This window comes from Eretmochelys imbricata, chromosome 1 (assembly GCF_965152235.1).
Source record: "Eretmochelys imbricata isolate rEreImb1 chromosome 1, rEreImb1.hap1, whole genome shotgun sequence".
NCBI lineage: Eukaryota > Metazoa > Chordata > Testudines > Cheloniidae > Eretmochelys > Eretmochelys imbricata.
In genome coordinates, this window is record NC_135572.1 from 162,710,231 (window position 1) to 162,727,746 (window position 17,516).

Here is a 17,516-nt window from a genome sequence, read left to right on the forward strand (position 1 = left end):
CATGTTATGCATTTTAATTACTGAAGGCCAGGTCAAAAAATGTAGACCTTCGACTAAGAGATAGGAGGGTTCAGCCTGTTCTTAGATCCTGACGGATTATGGTGCAGAGTCTTGGACTGGTCCCCATGAAAGCACTATTTCTTACACAGACCAGCTTTACCCTTACAATAGACAGTTCCTTTGTGTATGAGAAGCAGTGTTGTCAATTGTGGTCCTATACTGGAGCTGTAAGTGATTTTTTAGATACCGTGGGCCCAGGTTATAGAATGTCCTGAAGACAAGGACCAAGACCTAGAATTTGACTCTATATTCTTTAGGGAGTCAGTATGGTGAGGATTAGCAAAAATAAAACCCTCTTTTACCCACGTTCCCCCCCAAAAAGGAGACACTGGATCCGATCCTAAGCAGGTGTAAATTGGCACAGCTCCATTGACTTCAAAGAGAACTGCTGCAATGCAGAAAAGTAATGCAAAGGTATGATGTTAATATGCATTAGGACATCACAATAAGTTATCAAATAGGAATCATAGTCTAACATAACAATTCTCAACAGTCCTCTTATACACAGTTGCTTAATGTTAACGTTTAAGTTTCTATAGTAGCCCTAATTAAGTTCAGCATCACATGCCATGCATACATTATGAAATGTTTTAGGTAAATGTAATAATTCCTTACATAAATCAGAAATTTTTTTATCTTCTCTCATAAATTGCTTTCTCCCAGAGGAAAGAGCGTCCATCCTTCATCCATTCTTCCAAGAACAGAAAAATGTCTTTCCATTGTTTTAGAAGACAGATCCTTACTACCAGACTGTGCAATATCCAAGAATTCACTTTTCTGTATGTCCAGAGGAAGGTCATACAGAACATGGGAGTACACATATTTGAGATTGGCATATATTAAACATTTCCAGGACATCTTCAATTGATTTTTCAACCTTGTGTCAGAACAGTGATTTTTGGGGCAACCCCTTTTGGAATTTAAATTTTATATATTCATCACCACCACCACCATCTATTTTGAGCACATATTTCTGGAGTGATATGTTCTATGAATTAAATGAAACACACACATTTGGAACCTTCCACTGATGGAGACTGGAATAGGTAACCAAGCTAAAACATTGTTCATTTAAATCCCTTTCCTATTTAACAGTAGCTTCTATTTCCCTGCATTTGGTATATACAAAATAAATTGATATAAATTGGGAGATTCTCTCTCTCTGTTCAAAGTTGATATTCTAGGAGGACTGAATTCAGCGGTACTTTAGTTTCTCAAATTAGTTATCTTCTATTAACCTCCTTTTCTAGGGTCAGGAGAGAAAAGATTAACGAAAGTGAATTTGTTTTCAGCTCCTTGGTACAGAATACAGAGATGAGCAACTATGCTTGTCCACAGTGTTCTAATGGTTAATGAGGAGAGCGCTTGGGCAGACCCCTCTCTGAAATATTATGTACAGGATTGGTTATTGTACCACAGGAAAGTTAAAATTGCCTTGGAGAATGCACCAAATAATTTCCCTTTCCAGGACCCAATACAAAGTCCTCTGTCAGTTAAGTTGTTGGCCAGTAGAAAATCATAAAGTGACCAAATCCAACAGTGCACCATGAAGAAAATCTGAAACTGACCACATGCCTTCTTAGGTCTTTTTAACACAACCACTATCTGAAATGGTTTCTGGAGAGACCTCCTCTACCAAAACACTATGCTTTTTATACATAGGGCCATGGCAGATGGTAGCAATGGACTTGTTCACTTAATTGTCGTTCCTGTGGTAGATTGTTGTCATGGGTCCCTTAGGGATGCAGTGCCTTCTATAGGGGGAGAGAATAAAACAGGATTTATATGAAGTAGAGGCTCCAGGAGTTCCAATCACCTTTCTGGCAGCCTATAAAAACTTATACTTACTCTTAGGTAAGGATGGCTAGGCATCAGGTTTCTTCCAAGATGCGGTGATTAACTCGTCAAAATCTATATGAATTGGAAAGCATACACCAGGCTTCTGGATGAATTTAAGAGGCGTTTCTTGCCTCAGACAAGAATCAGATAGATTACGCTGTCTTTCCTAATGTCTTAATATTCTCTGAGGGAAATTGTTTGCCATATTGCTCAGCCAGGACTCCAGGTTTTTACCAACAATCTAAGCTAGAAAGGGCACAGGGCCTACAAGAGGGGTCCCCTTTGGATGAGCCTGCTCTGCCTCCCAATAATAACTGCAATGAGGGCAGAAAAGAACTTGGAGCCAGCTGTTGAATATGATCCAAGCAACTTCCAGGCTCCTCAGTCTCGTCCTGTCTTGACGGAGAAAGGGGAAAAGGGAATAGGGTAGACAGTTGCTGGGAAGAGCACTGGGCTGATGCTGACTGTTCTGAGAAAACTAGGAGGAGGAAAGATCCCTTTTCCAGCCTTGACTTCTTGGAAGACCAAGTTTAACAACCTTACAATACTTAAGTTCTGCTGGAAAGGGGATGGGGATCCTCACCTCCCACCATATTTCTCCAAGTAACAGGCGATCACATTTGGGGGGTGCAGAACATTGGAAAATTTGCTCCTCTAAGGCAGAGGAAGGCATATATTGCCCAAGGAAGAGAATCTGGTACAAAGATAGAAGGGGGCAAGCTCCAGAGCCCTTTGGAATGGTTTGAATCGCCTTTGGAATTTGCAGGAAATGAGGTACAGGCTAAATGTCTCAGATTGAAGGAGTAATTAGGAGATAGAAAATGACAGTAAAAATGATAATATGGGGCTTCATGTTTATTTTATCTCAAGTATTTTAATTTCAAATTTGCTTATTTAACAAGTGAGATGATGGGGTTTCTAAATGCCAGTTCTGCAAACTTGGGATCTGAAAGTCAAGCTGTGCTCTTTTTGACTGATATCACCATCAACAGTAAAGATTGAACATGCCAAGTTACACCTGTACAGCCCCTTTATATTCACTGGGCATGCACAGGTGTAACTAATGGCAGACATTTCTTTTGCAATTGGAATTTAGTTAATTTGTTTGATGATGCATGAGGCAGAGTGGGAGAGCTGTCTAAGCAACTGAGCACTAGGCTGTCAGCCAGCTTCCCCAAGCACTAACCTGGGCACTGGAACTAATTTGTTGCATGGCATTGAGCAAAATACTTTAACTGCTCTACCTCAGTTTCCCATTCTGTAAAAAGCATCTTTCCTGGGAAGCTGCAAGTGTTACATTTTTCAAAATGGTGTACTAATAGCTCAAGTGCTAAGCAGTAGTATTCTTATTGCCTTAAATACTAATCAAATATTGGTGAATGTTAACATTTCAGAAGTGATGCTATCAACAATATTCATAAACATTTTTGAAAACCTACAACAGCTTAATGAAATACCTTAATTGGAAATTTATTTCTTAATTCACAGGTTATACTATTCTTTACCATCACCTATCAGTAATGCCTAAATGTTATAATGGGCCTGTAAGATGTGGTGTTCAACGAGAATACTAGGCCTTTCACATTGCTTTAGGACAAACCACAAAAAAGGATAGAAACTGAGTTGTCTGCTGGGAGACTTCGTGTGGTTTTAGAGCCTCTTAATGTGATAAACAAAAAATCCTTGCCTCAAGTGAATCTGTAGCAATTCATTATTACAAATACTACTAAATGATGTAAGCTTAAGTTCAAGCAACAGAAAATGACGAAGCTCTATCTTGAACTAAGCAGAATTCTTAAACGCTATCCAATAATGGAGATCAATTTTTTTTAAAGTACTCACTAAAAAGTTAGATATTGGTGACAGATATTTTAAATCATCACAGCACCTTACAGACTTTTGCATAAGATGTGTACAATCTCTTCCCCCACAAAATCACAGCTATCTTCAGAACACACAGTAATGACAGGGGTTGTACCCGAGACTTTAAATGCCTCTGCTATACATGCCTTTATTCCTCAGTAGGCTCTGTTCACATCCATTTCTATGTCTGTTTCTCTTTGCACCACAAAGAATCTTTGTATTCTTCTGAAAATACCTGTCTCCAAAGAACTGGTTGGAGGATATGGACTATTGCACCTTCATCTTCCGATGGTACACAGGATCTTGTGGATAGTGTTGCTTTATTTTAATTTACTTTGGGCAAAGGATAAACTTGTCCCAGGAACAGTAAGTGAATTCTATTGAATATCTTTCCCTGATTATCTGAACCACTCATTTTCTGAGGTGGTTCAATCACAGATTGAAAAAGCATCCCTTCGCAGGAAGGGGGATTTAGTTTGCCCAGACTTGTGAAATGTAAAATCAAGAGATGCTTTTGGGGTGGGATAGTATTCCAGAGAATCCCAGCCTTAGTCTTCCAACTCTCAGGAAAGGCAGCAAATGGCCTCCTCAAAACATGTAAACTCTGTGCTGGAATCTGGAGAAGCAGCAGCTTCAAAGGGAATGCCTGCTGAGATAATGTAGTTCGAAGATTCTTTCACTGGATGGAGGGAGGGACTTTTCCCTTGTCTGAAGTCTCAGTGGCTGCTTTGTCTCTGCTCCCCAAAGCGCCTGATGATGTTAGCCTGCAATTCCAACTTCTTCAGATGGAGCCACAGTTGCCCCTTCGACATATCTTTGGAAGTTTTCAACATACAGCAAATCAGAGCCAGGGGAAGCATCAGTCCTGAAAAAGCTGCTAGGGAAATCTTTAAAGTAGATTTTATGCAGGGTAGGTGTGCGGTGGTTTGGGGTGTTTTTTGTATGTGCTCACAATGGCCTCCCAGGTAAGACTTCACAGTTGGAGACTACAGCTAATACTCTCAGGGCTGAGACTGCTAGATCTAAATTTAGTCTGAGTGATGATGTATTCTCCAGTCTGTAAGTTTGTCAGGAATACTATCTCCACTGGCATAACTATGCCCTTTTTTATTAAGGAGTCAGGAGTAAGCTTAACATTAAGCAGAGTAATGAAAGGTTTCAGAGTAGCAGCCGTGTTAGTCTGTATTCGCAAAAAGAAAAGGAGTACTTGTGGCACCTTAGAGACTAACCAATTTATTTGAGCATGAGCTTTCGTGAGCTACAGCTCACTTCATCGGATGCATCTGATGAAGTGAGCTGTAGCTCACAAAAGCTTATGCTCAAATAAATTGGTTCATCTCTAAGGTGCCACAAGTACTCCTTTTCTTTTTTCAGAGTAATGAAGACATTGAGTCTTTAGGAATACATAGGTCTTGATAGGGAATTCCCACTCCATCTTAATCCATCTTAATCCATCCTTATAAACCAAGTAAGAATGAATTACACAGCCCTTCAACCTTGCAAGGTTCTTTATTTCATTTTTATTTGGAGGGAGGAGGAATTGATGTTTCTTTTTCTAAAACTAAAAGCATCTGAGAAGTTAGTGAGTCATTCCTGCTTAATTCTGATAAAACGTAGAGTCCTGGGTATTTCACTGTAACTCACAGATTTAGAGCTTTCTCCTATTCAGAGGAACTGCATAGGAGACTCAGGAGAGGTTTTAAGACTGCGTTGACCCTTAAAGAGCTGATTGTCAGCAATATCCTACACCAGTCCATGGGCCAAACCCCTGAGAGAAGTGGGAAGGGGCCCTGTGAGGGGAGTGTGTGTTACCAGGGAGACTGAAAGGGCAGGCTGCAGACACATATCCTGCATATCTCCCTAAGGAAAACAGTGCCCACTTTATGATCTCCTGCGGGACTCTAGCACATGTCTATACTGCAGCTAGCAGAGTCTCCCAACTCAGATAGACAGACTCACACTACTGTGCTGAAAATACCAATGTGGGCATTCCAGCGCAGGCTCTCAAGCCTATCCAACCCCATACACCTGAGCTCCAGCCTTATAGCCAGAACAGCCACATTGGTATTTTTAATACACTAGCTCGAGCCCTGCTAGTGCAAGTGGCCACCCGCGCTGGGAGGCTTGCTCTCAGCTACAACATAAAATAACCCTCTAGAGCCTTGAAGGCAGGACCATCTCTCAGATAAGAGAGATCTGAATCACTTCATCCCCATGCTCCCTGCTGCTGGGTCTCGGCTGAGTGGAGACCGACTGGACTGATGAGGCATGAGCCAGAGCCCTTGGTGACAAAGGACTCACTGTTATCAAAGGTTGCAGCCAGCTGAGGCTTTCATGACAGCCAAGGCTTTTCAGGTAAAACAACTTGTGGGAAAAAGAGGTAGCCTCTCCTCCATGCTCATCCTCAATCTTTCTACAGGCTTTAGCAGTTGATAACTCTCTCAGAAGACACCGTCTTCTTGACTTTTGTGATGCTGTTCTAGCATTGTGTACTTTCAGTGTCTGTTGTAGTGGGGCTCCTCCTACTCAGCCAGTCTTTTGTTGGTGATTCACAGGGCTCAGTCCTCAAGTCCTTTCATTTTCTCCTTAGTTGACCTAATGAATTAGCAGCATTAGCTGTTACCTCTATGCTGACTCTATTCTACCACCTACATACTTCAGTTTCTGTTGTTCACCCTCCACATTTCTGACTCTCTGACATATGATCCTGGTTGGTTCACCACAACAGCTCAAGCTTAAAAGGCCCAAACCAAGCCCTCTTCTCCACCTCTGCCTTTCTCAATTACAACACTTTTCATCCAGTCACGAATACTTGTGATCATCATTCCAGGTGAGCCTTAAGTGGGCCTGACTGTATAAAAAGCCGGTTAACTGCAAACCAGCAGAGCAGCGAACAGAAGGAGTTTGCCTGGAAGTTCCCCCAGTGGGGAGAGCCCACTGAGGCTTACATCTTGCCGGATTCTCTGAGTAATTACTACAACTCCTGAGGAAGCTCATAGAAGGAAGGTAATATGGATGGGGGGTGTTCAGCTGTTGTGACCTGCACTGGATGTGCTATGGTTGTCTTTCTTCCACAGGACAGAAGCGACTTTGTCTGTACAAAGTGCAAGCTGGTCTCCATATTGGAAGAGAAGGTTCAAGGTCTGGAGCAACAGGTATCGACCCTGCGTTGCATAAGAGAAACTGAAGATTTCCTGGACACATGTCAGGATATGATTCTACGGGCACAAGGTTCTGAAGATTCAGAGCAGGCTGCACAGCGGAGACAGGAGGACGGTGAAGAAATTTGGCATCATGTGACCTCCAGAAGAAAAAAGGGGAACGTCCATGTACCAGCAACGCAGATACAGGTAAGTAACCATTTTCATGTTCTCTCCACAGGTACTAATGCAGAGAGTGGACCAGATGATACGTCTGAAGGAAGGGAGCAGAAGGAGACTCCGCCGACTCGAAGGCATGAGATACACTGTCCTAGGGTTGGGGGTTCCACGACCACCGCTCCCAAGAGAAGGAGGCGGGTGGTGGTGGTTGGGGACTCTCTCCTCAGGGGGACTGAGTCATCTATCTGCCGCCCCGACCGGGAAAACCGAGAAGTCTGCTGCTTGCCAGGAGCTAAGATTCGCAATGTGACGGAGAGACTGCTGAGACTCATCAAGCCCTCGGATCGCTACCCCTTCCTGCTTCTGCACGTGGGCACCAATGATACTGCCAAGAATGACCTTGAGCGGATCACTGAGACTACATGGCTCTGGAAAGAAGGATAAAGCAGTTTGAGGCACAAGCGGTGTTCTCGTCCATCCTCCCCGTGGAAGGAAAAGGCCTGGGTAGAGACCACCGAATCGTGGAAGTCAACGAATGGCTACGCAGGTGGTGTTGGAGAGAAGGCTTTGGATTCTTTGACCATGGGATGGTGTTCCAAGAAGGAGGAGTGCTAGGCAGAGATGGGCTCCACCTAACGAAGAGAGGGAAGAGCATCTTCGCAAGCAGGCTGGCTAACCTAGTGAGGAGGGCTTTAAACTAGGTTCACTGGGGGAAGGAGACCAAAGCCCTGAGGTAAGTGGGGAAGTGGGATACCGGGCGGAAGCACGAGCAGGAGCGCGTGAGAGGGGAGGGCTCCTGCTTCATATGAGAAAGAGGGGCAATCAGCGGGTTATCTCAAGTGCCTATGCACAAATGCACGAAGCCTGGGAAACAAGCAGGCAGAACTGGAAGTCCTGGCAAAGTCAAGGAATTATGATGTGATTGGAATAACAGAGACTTGGTAGGATAACTCACGTGACTGAAGTACTGTCATGGATGGATATAAACTGTTCAGGAAGGACAGGCAGGGCAGAAAATGTGGGGGAGTTGCATTGTATGTAAGAGAGCAGTATGACTGCTCAGAGCTCAAGTATGAAACTGCAGAAAAACCTGAGTGTCTCTGGAGTAAGTTTAGAAGTGTGAGCAACAAGGGTGATGTCGTGGTGGAAGTCTACTATAGACCACCGGACCAGGGGGATGAGGTAGACGAGGCTTTCTTCCGGCAACTTGCAGAAGTTACTGGACCGCAAGCCCTGGTTCTCATGGGAGACTTCAATCACCCCGATATCTGCTGGGAGAGCAATACAGCAGTGCACAGACAATCCAGGAAGTTTTTGGAAAGTGTAGGGGACAATTTCCTGGTGCAAGTGCTGGAAGAACCAACTAGGGGCAGAGCTCTTCTTGACCTGCTGCTCATAAACAGGGAAGAATTAGTAGGGGAAGCAAAAGTGGATGGGAACCTGGGAGGCAGTGACCATGAGATGGTCGAGTTCAGGATCCTGACACAAGGAAGAAAGGAAAGCAGCAGAATACGGACCCTAGACTTCAGAAAAGCAGACTGACTCCCTCAGGGAACTGATGGGCAGGATCTCCTGGGAGAATAACACAAGGGGGAAAGGAGTTCAGGAAAGCTGGCTGTATTTTAAAGAATCCTTATTGAGGTTACAGGGACAAACCATCCTGATGTATAGAAAGAATAGTAAATATGGCAGGCAACCAGCTTGGCTTAACAGTGAAATTCTTGCTGATCTTAAATACAAAGAAGAAGCTTACAAGAAGTAGAAGATTGGACAAATGACCAGGGATGAGTATAAAAATGTTGTTTGGGCATGCAGGAGTGAAATCAGGAAGGCCAAATCACACCTGGAGTTGCAGCTAGCAAGAGATATTAAGAATAACAAGAAGGGTTTCTTCAGGTATGTTAGCAACAAGAAGAAAGTCAAGGAAAGTGTGGGCCCCTTACTGAATGAGGGACGCAACCTAGTGACAGAGGATGTGGAAGAAGCTAATGTACTCAATGCTTTTTTTGCCTCTGTCTTCATGAACAAGGTCAACTCCCAGACTGCTGCACTGCGCAGCACAGCATGGGGAGGAGGTGACCAGCCCTCTGTGGAGAAAGAAGTGGTTCAGGACTATTTAGAAAAGCTGGACGTGCATAAGTCCATGGGGCCGGATGCACTGCATCCGAGAGTGCTAAAGGAGTTGGCAGATGTAATTGCAGAGCCATTGGCCATTATCTTTGAAAACTCATGGCGATAGGGAGAAGTCCCCGACGACTGGAAAAAGGCTAATGTAGTGCCCATCTTTATTAAAGGGAAGAAGGAAGATCCTGAGAACTACAGGCCAGTCAGCCTCACCTCAGTCCCTGGAAAAATCATGGAGCAGGTCCTCAAGGAATCAATTCTGAAGCACTTAGAGGACAGGAAAGTGATCAGGAACAGTCAGCATGGATTCACCAAGGGCAAGTCATGCCTGACTAATCTAATTGCCTTCTATGACGAGATAACTGGCTCTGTGGATGAAGGGAAAGCAGTGGACATGTTGTTCCTTGACTTTAGCAAAGCTTTTGACATGGTCTCCCACAGTATTCTTGCCAGCAAGTTAAAGAAGTATGGGCTAGATGAATGGACTATAAAGGTGGATAGAAAGCTGGCTAGATTGTTGGGCTCAAAGGGTAGTGATCAATGGCTCCATGTCTAGTTGGCAGCCGGTATCAAATGGAGTGCCCCAAGGGTCGGTCCTGGGGCCGGTTTTGTTCAATATCTTCATAAACGATCTGGAGGATGGTGTGGATTGCACCCTCAGCAAGTTTGCAGATGACACTAAACTGGCAGGAGAGGTAGATACGCTGGAGGGGACGGATAGGATACAGAGGGACCTACACAAATTGGAGGATTGGGCCAAAAGAAATCTGATGAGGTTCAACAAGGACAAGTGCAGAGTCCTGCACTTAGGACGGAAGAATCCAATGCACCGCTACAGACTAGGGACCGAATGGCTTGGCAGCAGTTCTGCAGAAAAGGACCTAGGTGTTACAGTGGACGAGAAGCTAGATATGAGTCAACAGTGTGCCCTTGTTGCCACGGTGGCCAATGGCATTTTGGGATGTATAAGTAGGGGCATTGCCAGCAGATCGAGGGAAGTGATCGTTTCTCTCTATTCGACATTGGTGAGGTCTCATCTGGAGTACTGTGTCCAGCTTTGGGCCCCACACTACAAGAAGGATGTGGAAAAATTGGAAAACGTCCAGCAGAGGGCAACAAAAGTGGTTAGGGGTCTGGAACACATGACTTATGAGGAGAGGCTGAGGGAACTGGGATTGTTTAGTCTGCAGAAGAGAAGAATGAGGGGGGATTTGATAGCTGCTTTCAACTACCTGAAAGGGGGTTCCAAAGAGGATGGATCTAGATTGTTCTCAGTGGTAGCGGATGACAGGACAAGGAGTAATGGTCTCCAGTTGCAGTGGGGGAGATTTAGGTTGGATATCAGGAAAAACTTTTTCACTTGGAGGGTGATGAAACACTGGAATGCTTACCTAGGGAGGTGGTAGAATCTCCTTCCTTAGAAGTTTTTAAGGTCAGGCTTGACAAAACCCTGACTGGGATGATTTAATTGGGGATCCATCCTGCTTTGAGTAGGGGGTTGGACTAGATGACCTCCTGAGGTCCCTTCCAACCCTGATATTCTATGATTCTATGATCTTTCATTTCCTCTCTTCTTTATCCTGCATATCAGGACTACTGCTAAGTCTTGCCACTTCCTCCTCCTCCATAACATAACATACTGAAAATCAATCCTGTCCCAACAGCCAAAACATTTATCTATGCCCTAGTTATCTCCCATTTTCATTACTGGAATTTGCTCTTCTCTGGCTTCCTTGAGACCCATATTGCTTCCATCCAGACAATCCAAAGTACAACTGTTCAAATGATCTTCCTCAACCAATCTGACCACATCATTCATTACCTCTTCAAATCCCTTCACTAGGTCTCCCAGGATCAATCTAATTAAACCTCTCATTCTCATTTTCAAGATCTACACAATTCCACTCTACCCTGATCTCGTATCCGATTCCTTGTTTTATTGCCTCTCAACCCTATCACTCCACCAACAATACCAGCCTCACCCAGAGCTTCCCCCCCGCATACCCTCCAGATTTGCCCACTACACATAGATTTTCTCTTCAATTCCATTGTGCTAGGTCCTAACCCACTCCCAATTCAAATCTCTCCTAATGACCCATTTCTTCTCTGAGACCCATAAGCACAAACCCAGATGAGTTAGATTGTTCTCTCTACACAACCTTTAGAAAAGTAGGAGCTGTAGTTTATATTTGTATGTATACCTTCTCCTCTAGCTTACCCAGTGTATCACATCTATATTTGTCATTCAGCTCTCTGGGGCAGGTACCGTGTTTGTGTCTTATGCAGTATTGTGCATGTTAGTGCTTCATAATAAATCTATGTACAGTATTATTCGTTCTAGAAATCACAATCACTTAGATCTGAGGGGGCCAGCATATTTCACACCACTATCTTGGAGAAATGTTATGGAAATTAAACAAGTGCCCTAAGCAGGTTTAAAAAAAAAAAAAAGAGAGAGAGAGAGAGAGATGGAAAAATTAGGAATTTAAAGGTAATCATCAGGTGGACAATAAATGCTAATTTCTAACGATCATACGAAATTTCTTGATATACCCAACAATAGGGTGATTCAACAGGACCCAGTCAAACAATGGTGTGCACAGATCACCTATTATCCTATAGAGACGATGTGTATGTCTGTTTGTCTGGCAACCATAATATCCTGTAGAATTCTAATATTTTGATGTGCACCTCTACATCAGGATACATCTTACCACACAGACATGCTGAATCATATATAAGAAACTGGTGATATTGATCTTATAAATTTTGCATGCATGCTAAGTTTATAATTATATACCATTTTACGAGTTATTTGGTTATTTTGGAGATGTAGATATTTCCATGCTACCTCAAAGTATACCACATTCTGATTAAAATATCATACAAAAATAAATACAGGACATATTAAATGGATTAAAAACTGGCTAATCAATATATCTCAATATAACAGTTAATGGGGAAATCACCAACAATTGAAGGTGTTTCTAGTGAGAGATTCAACAGGGATGGCTTTCAGCTCAAAAGTTATTTCAATATTTTCATCTGTTATCTGGAAGAAGATATAAGATCATTGCTGATAAAGTTTGCAGACCACATAAAAATTGGTGGCGTGGTAAATAAAAAGGACAGGTCATTTCTACAGAACTGGACTGCTTTGTAAACCAGGCACATTCAAACATCATACATTTTAAAATAGTCAAATGCAAAACCATACTCTAGTAAAGAATATAAGGTCATACTTACAGGATGGTTGACTGCATCCTGGAAAGCAGCAACTCTGAAAAGAACTTAGGAATCATTGTGGATAACCAACTAAACATAGTTTCCAGTGCAATGCTGTGGCTAAAAAGCCTAAAATGCAGTCCTTGGATGGATAAACAGGAATAGGTATAAACAAATAGGAGTAAGGTGATATTACCTCGGTATATGGCATTATTAAGACCATTACTGGAACACTGTCTAGTTTTGGTATCCACACTTTAAAACGGATGTTAAAAATTGAAGAAAGTTCAGAGAAGAGCCACAAGAATAATTTGAGGTCTGGAAAACATGCTTGGCAGTTAGAGACTTAAGGGGCCTGATCAAGGCAGCTTATTAAAGAGAAGGTTATGGGGTGACTTGCTCACTCTTTACGGGGGAGATGTCTGAAACTAGATAGCTCTAACCTAGTAAGCAAAAGCATAACAATATCCCAATACTGGAAGCTGAAGCTTGACAAATTTAAACTGGGAGCCAGGAGAATAATTTTTAAGTGTGGATAATTATATACTGCTTACCAAGAGATGACAGAGAATCTACATCTCTTGAAACCTCTAAATCAAGACCAGAGGTCTTTCTAAAACGATATGGGCTTGATGAAGGAATTACCAGATAAAATGCTATGCCCAGTGTTATGCAGGAGGTCAGACTAGATCATTATAATGGCCCTTCTGGCCTTGAAATCTATCAATTGGTTTATAATCGTAGGAGCTCCGAAGTGCACGTAAGAAGATCTCTGTAATATTCTGAAACTAGTGGATGAGAATATAAACAATTCTGAAATTAAAAGCAATACTATATGTCAATTGGAATCAAGCAGAGATCAAATGCATCAGTGTTTATACATCAATGATTTATATATCTTGCTGTTTCAATTAAAAACTCAAAATGATCTGTTACGCCTCCAACTTTTACTTCTGTAATTTTTTAAAAGTCTGTGTCAATGTATCTAATATTTACATATTTTACTATAGTTATACCTACCAAACCAAGGTTTGGAGTAAGTTAATTGCATAGGAAGATATTACTATGTTTACATTTTTATCTTAAATTACTTTTTAAAAAGCACAGTAAAGAGTCTGAGGACAAATTATTCAACTGTTTATCATACATAAGACTGCATGACTATAATACAAAGGGCTTGTCTTTTTCATTTAACGTTACAATATACACAGCAAGTCCGGACTAGATCTTACAATCTGAACACAGGTATTTAACCTTTTCCATGCTGTTTATGTTTACAATGCACAGAAGTCCTGTAACCAAACTGTGTAGTAAAGCACACAAAACTGGACTGTAACATAACACAGTATGCAGAAGCATTGGATTTTATTATTTTTCTTTATGTAAATATTTTTTTAAACGGCTTTAATTTTTGGTGCTTGCTAAAGTGTGGCAACCAACACAGGAAAAATTACCCATATTTTATATTACTTTTATGTTGCTAGACAGCAGTAAGTACTGGATTCCTTTTTATATTGCTAAACTCAGTGCTCTGTTTCTAAGATGACAGAATTTCAATTGCTGTAAACTTTTCTAAACTACTGAGTTCAAAAATACTTTCATTCACAGGCTTGACATGTCAATACAAAAGAAATATGGATCCCTTGATTAAAAAAAATTGTGATTTACAAAAACTGATAAACCCCAAGTACTCATTTGCATTTACACAGTATTCAGCTGCTGTGTTGCCATTGTTAAGTATAAGAAAACAATAAAAAAACCTCGTTAAAAAAAAACAAAAAACCACAACTGACTTAGCCAGCCACATGGAATTGACCAGTACAAGTATGCAATATTCTTCTGCTGAATTACCTTTTTAAAGGGCTTACTGGCAGAGGTAGATCACTGCTTCTGTAATATCTAATGGGCAAACATTGTTCTGGGATGGGTAATTGCTGAATTACCCTTATTTTTCACTTTAATTCACTGAGTTTTTATTCCTAGTATTTATAAACCTTTATGTGGGCCCATAAATTTAGCAACTGCCAAGCTGACTGTGTTATATTAAGGCAGCATAACCCAAAAATTAGGCACCTGTTAAATACAGCCTTCTAACTTCAGGTCCCTCATGAGCTTTTTGCTTTACTCATACTATTGTTTTGGACCTGTTCATGCAATCAAGGTCTTGCCTTCAAGTTCACATTTATGTTAATAGGGAATACAAGAATCAACTGCTGGTTTCATAGCTTCTGGATCTAATGTCCCTTTTACCTTCAGAAGCCTGAATACATTTATAATGTAACAGATGTTACAGTCTTGAATTAGATGTCAATCTATTATGTTCAGTACACAGATTGCTGTAAATGTATTGGCTACGAATTCAACAACAGTTCCAGTTTTGTTTAAGCAATAGTACAGCCATAATTTTCAACTGACATTTAAAAATGGTCTAATTACACCTTGTGTCAAAGTGCAGAACTGCTACATTATTGGTTACAGACATCTATGTGCTATAAAAACAGCTTTGGTACAATAAATTATCAAAAAAGAAAATAAATTTTTGTAAAATTCACAGCATAATTGTGAGGCAAAAAAGCAGTCACATAAAATTCTGCATTTTTTTAAAATGTTCAGAATGAACAGAAGACATATTTGTGCAGAAGTAATGGTGGAGAAACCACGTGCCGAGAAAAAGCAAAAGAAAAAAGTAAAAAAGCAGGAAGGGACACAGTTGTAGCTATTTCCATCAAACGCAAACCACTACTTCTGTGACCTTCAACCAATAAGGAAGTCAACTTTATGACACACGCAAAGTGACCTTGCAATACCTTACAATAAGTGGGTCACAAAAGTCTATTTTAAAAGAAAGGCCTCTTGAATTACCCATTCTCTGTTTTCAGCATTAAGGACTGTCTGCAAAAGCATGTCCAAAAGTGATTGCATCTGAAATGGTAGGCTCTTCTAATTTAAGAGTCCAAATCCATAAGGCCAAAGGTTATCCCAAAGACCACCACTTAAGACCTCCCCAAGACTGGCCAGGATCAACCCGTTGATTGCTTCTCAGTGCACCTTAGTTATGAGACCAGTCATATTCCAATACTAGCTGACTGTGGTCTCTAAAATATGAGACACACAGAATCCCATTATAATTGCTGCTTTGATCCTCAGTAGATTCAGATAAGGAGAGTTCTGATCACCGCCATTTAGCATGCTTAATGTGCCTTACAAACTCCTTTACAACTGTCCCTTTTTACAGCTGAATATTATATATTGTGTAATCTGAAGGTCCCTCTTCCTTACAGTACTCCATTTCTGTGCCCATGTGTATTTGGGGAACTTAAAAAACCTATATTACTCAATCCCTCCCCGCCAACCTCAAAGGGTCCTTTTATGTAAATCATGTGCAGTGCTTTTAAAAAAAAGAATTTGCAACTAAGACCAACGTTTGAACATTAACCCCTGTTGAAGGAGATGAAAAAATAAATTTATGACTAGGTTGTAACAACTTAAAATGGGGAAAGGGGGAAGCAAAAGGTGAGACAACACCTCTAAGCTATCCATTAAGGTGGGTTTGGACATGGCTCTTAAAAAACTTTCATTGTCCCTTTGCAATCTTTTTCAAGTTTAAAAAAATAGTCAGCTTTGCCCTCCTGTAGCGGTTCAGTGAGTTTATCTCCTTCTGATTCAAGCAGCTTTGCACTTTGTTTTTTGGAAAAACACCACTTCTATAAAAACACACAAGAAACAAACTTAGTTTCAGTTTAGTCACGAGCTAGCCACAGGACTTTGCTGAACACAAACTCCTGTCATGGGAGACTCTTCTCTATCAATTCCTTGCCTCATTGCAAGGTGTCCTTCAGTCATGTAATGAGCAGGACCTGTATTAGCAGAAAACTGGTATGTTGGATGTCCAGCTAAGCCAGTCTCTTGGCGTGGATTAGAATAGACTGTTAAATTCATGTCCATAGCTCCATTTTGTCCGAAGTCCAAGGTATTAGCAGCCACTGGGCGGTTCTGATAGGCTTGATTGCCTTGGTTACCGGTAGAAGAGGAAGATGTAGAGGAAGAAGTAGTTGAGGAAGACAGAGATGTCATGGAGTGGTGACTATGGCCCACCTCCATAGAATCCTGGGTGGAGGAGCTATTTGTTGGAGAATTGTAGACCCTTGGCCTGGTCCGGCTACCCAAGGCTTGCTGTCCATGATGATGGTGGTGGGGGTGGTGGTGATGGTGGGAGCTATTCCCATGGTGGGAGCTATTCCCATGGTGGTGATGTAATGCATTCTGTTGCTGAGCGGATACATGAAAGGTGGTTTCTTGAACTGGATGGGTTTCAACGGTGATCTGTGTAGGAGCTTCAGTGCTTGTCCAACCAAGTGGAGGAGGAAACTGCTGTCGAACCTATGAGCATAGTTTAAGAAATAAAATATTTAATCAAATTATGTTTTATATACCACTTATACAAAGAGCTTAAAAACCATTAAAATTTACGAACATTAAAAAAAAATCTAAATTTTAAGTAGCATAAAAACTGATAAAAGTACAAATTTAGAAATATTTCTAATATGCTTTTCTAAATGTATCTTTGGAAAAGAAAAACTAGGACAGAAACTTTTAACTTAATTGGATTTTTTTTCTTGAGTGTATCAGCAATATTATGTGACCTTACTGCAAAAGCTGTAAAAAGCAAATGCAGAGGCAGCATTGTTTAATGGTAGTAATCAGTAAGTATGTGTTTACATAGAGCCTAGCACAACAGGACCCTGATCTCTGACTGGGGCCTCTAGTATTGAAAAACAAATTATTAGGACAGTAAAAGCAGTTTTATCTGGCATGTTGGGGGAATGGGGGTTGCTGGTAAGTGAAAAATGCCGGTTAACTAAGACGGAGGGAATTTGGATGTATGAGGGGGTGCGGGGCTGGGGGTTGGGGCACGGGAGGGGGTGCGGAGAATGGGCTCTTGGAGAGAGCTCAGGTGTGCGAAGGAGCTCAAGGCAGTGGCCTGAGGTGCGGGCTCGAGGCAGCGGGCTGGGGCATGGGAGGGAGTGCGAGATGGTGGATGCGAGAGGCCCTCACCTCAGGCGGCTCCCCGCAAGCGGCAACCTG

At 41.7% G+C, this 17,516-nt stretch overlaps 1 protein-coding gene across 2 annotated transcripts in view; it reads right to left on the bottom strand.

The window, feature by feature from the left end:
- Positions 1-13,547: 13,547 nt before the first annotated feature.
- Positions 13,548-17,516, bottom strand: part of DYRK1A (dual specificity tyrosine phosphorylation regulated kinase 1A) — a 142,419-nt gene continuing 138,450 nt past the window's right edge. For both annotated transcript variants that reach the window (XM_077818460.1, XM_077818469.1), the window contains one exon: positions 13,548-16,811. In XM_077818460.1, coding sequence (XP_077674586.1) covers positions 16,176-16,811 — 636 coding nt within the window. In that variant the 3' untranslated portion in view covers positions 13,548-16,175. The remainder of the gene's footprint in view (positions 16,812-17,516) is intronic.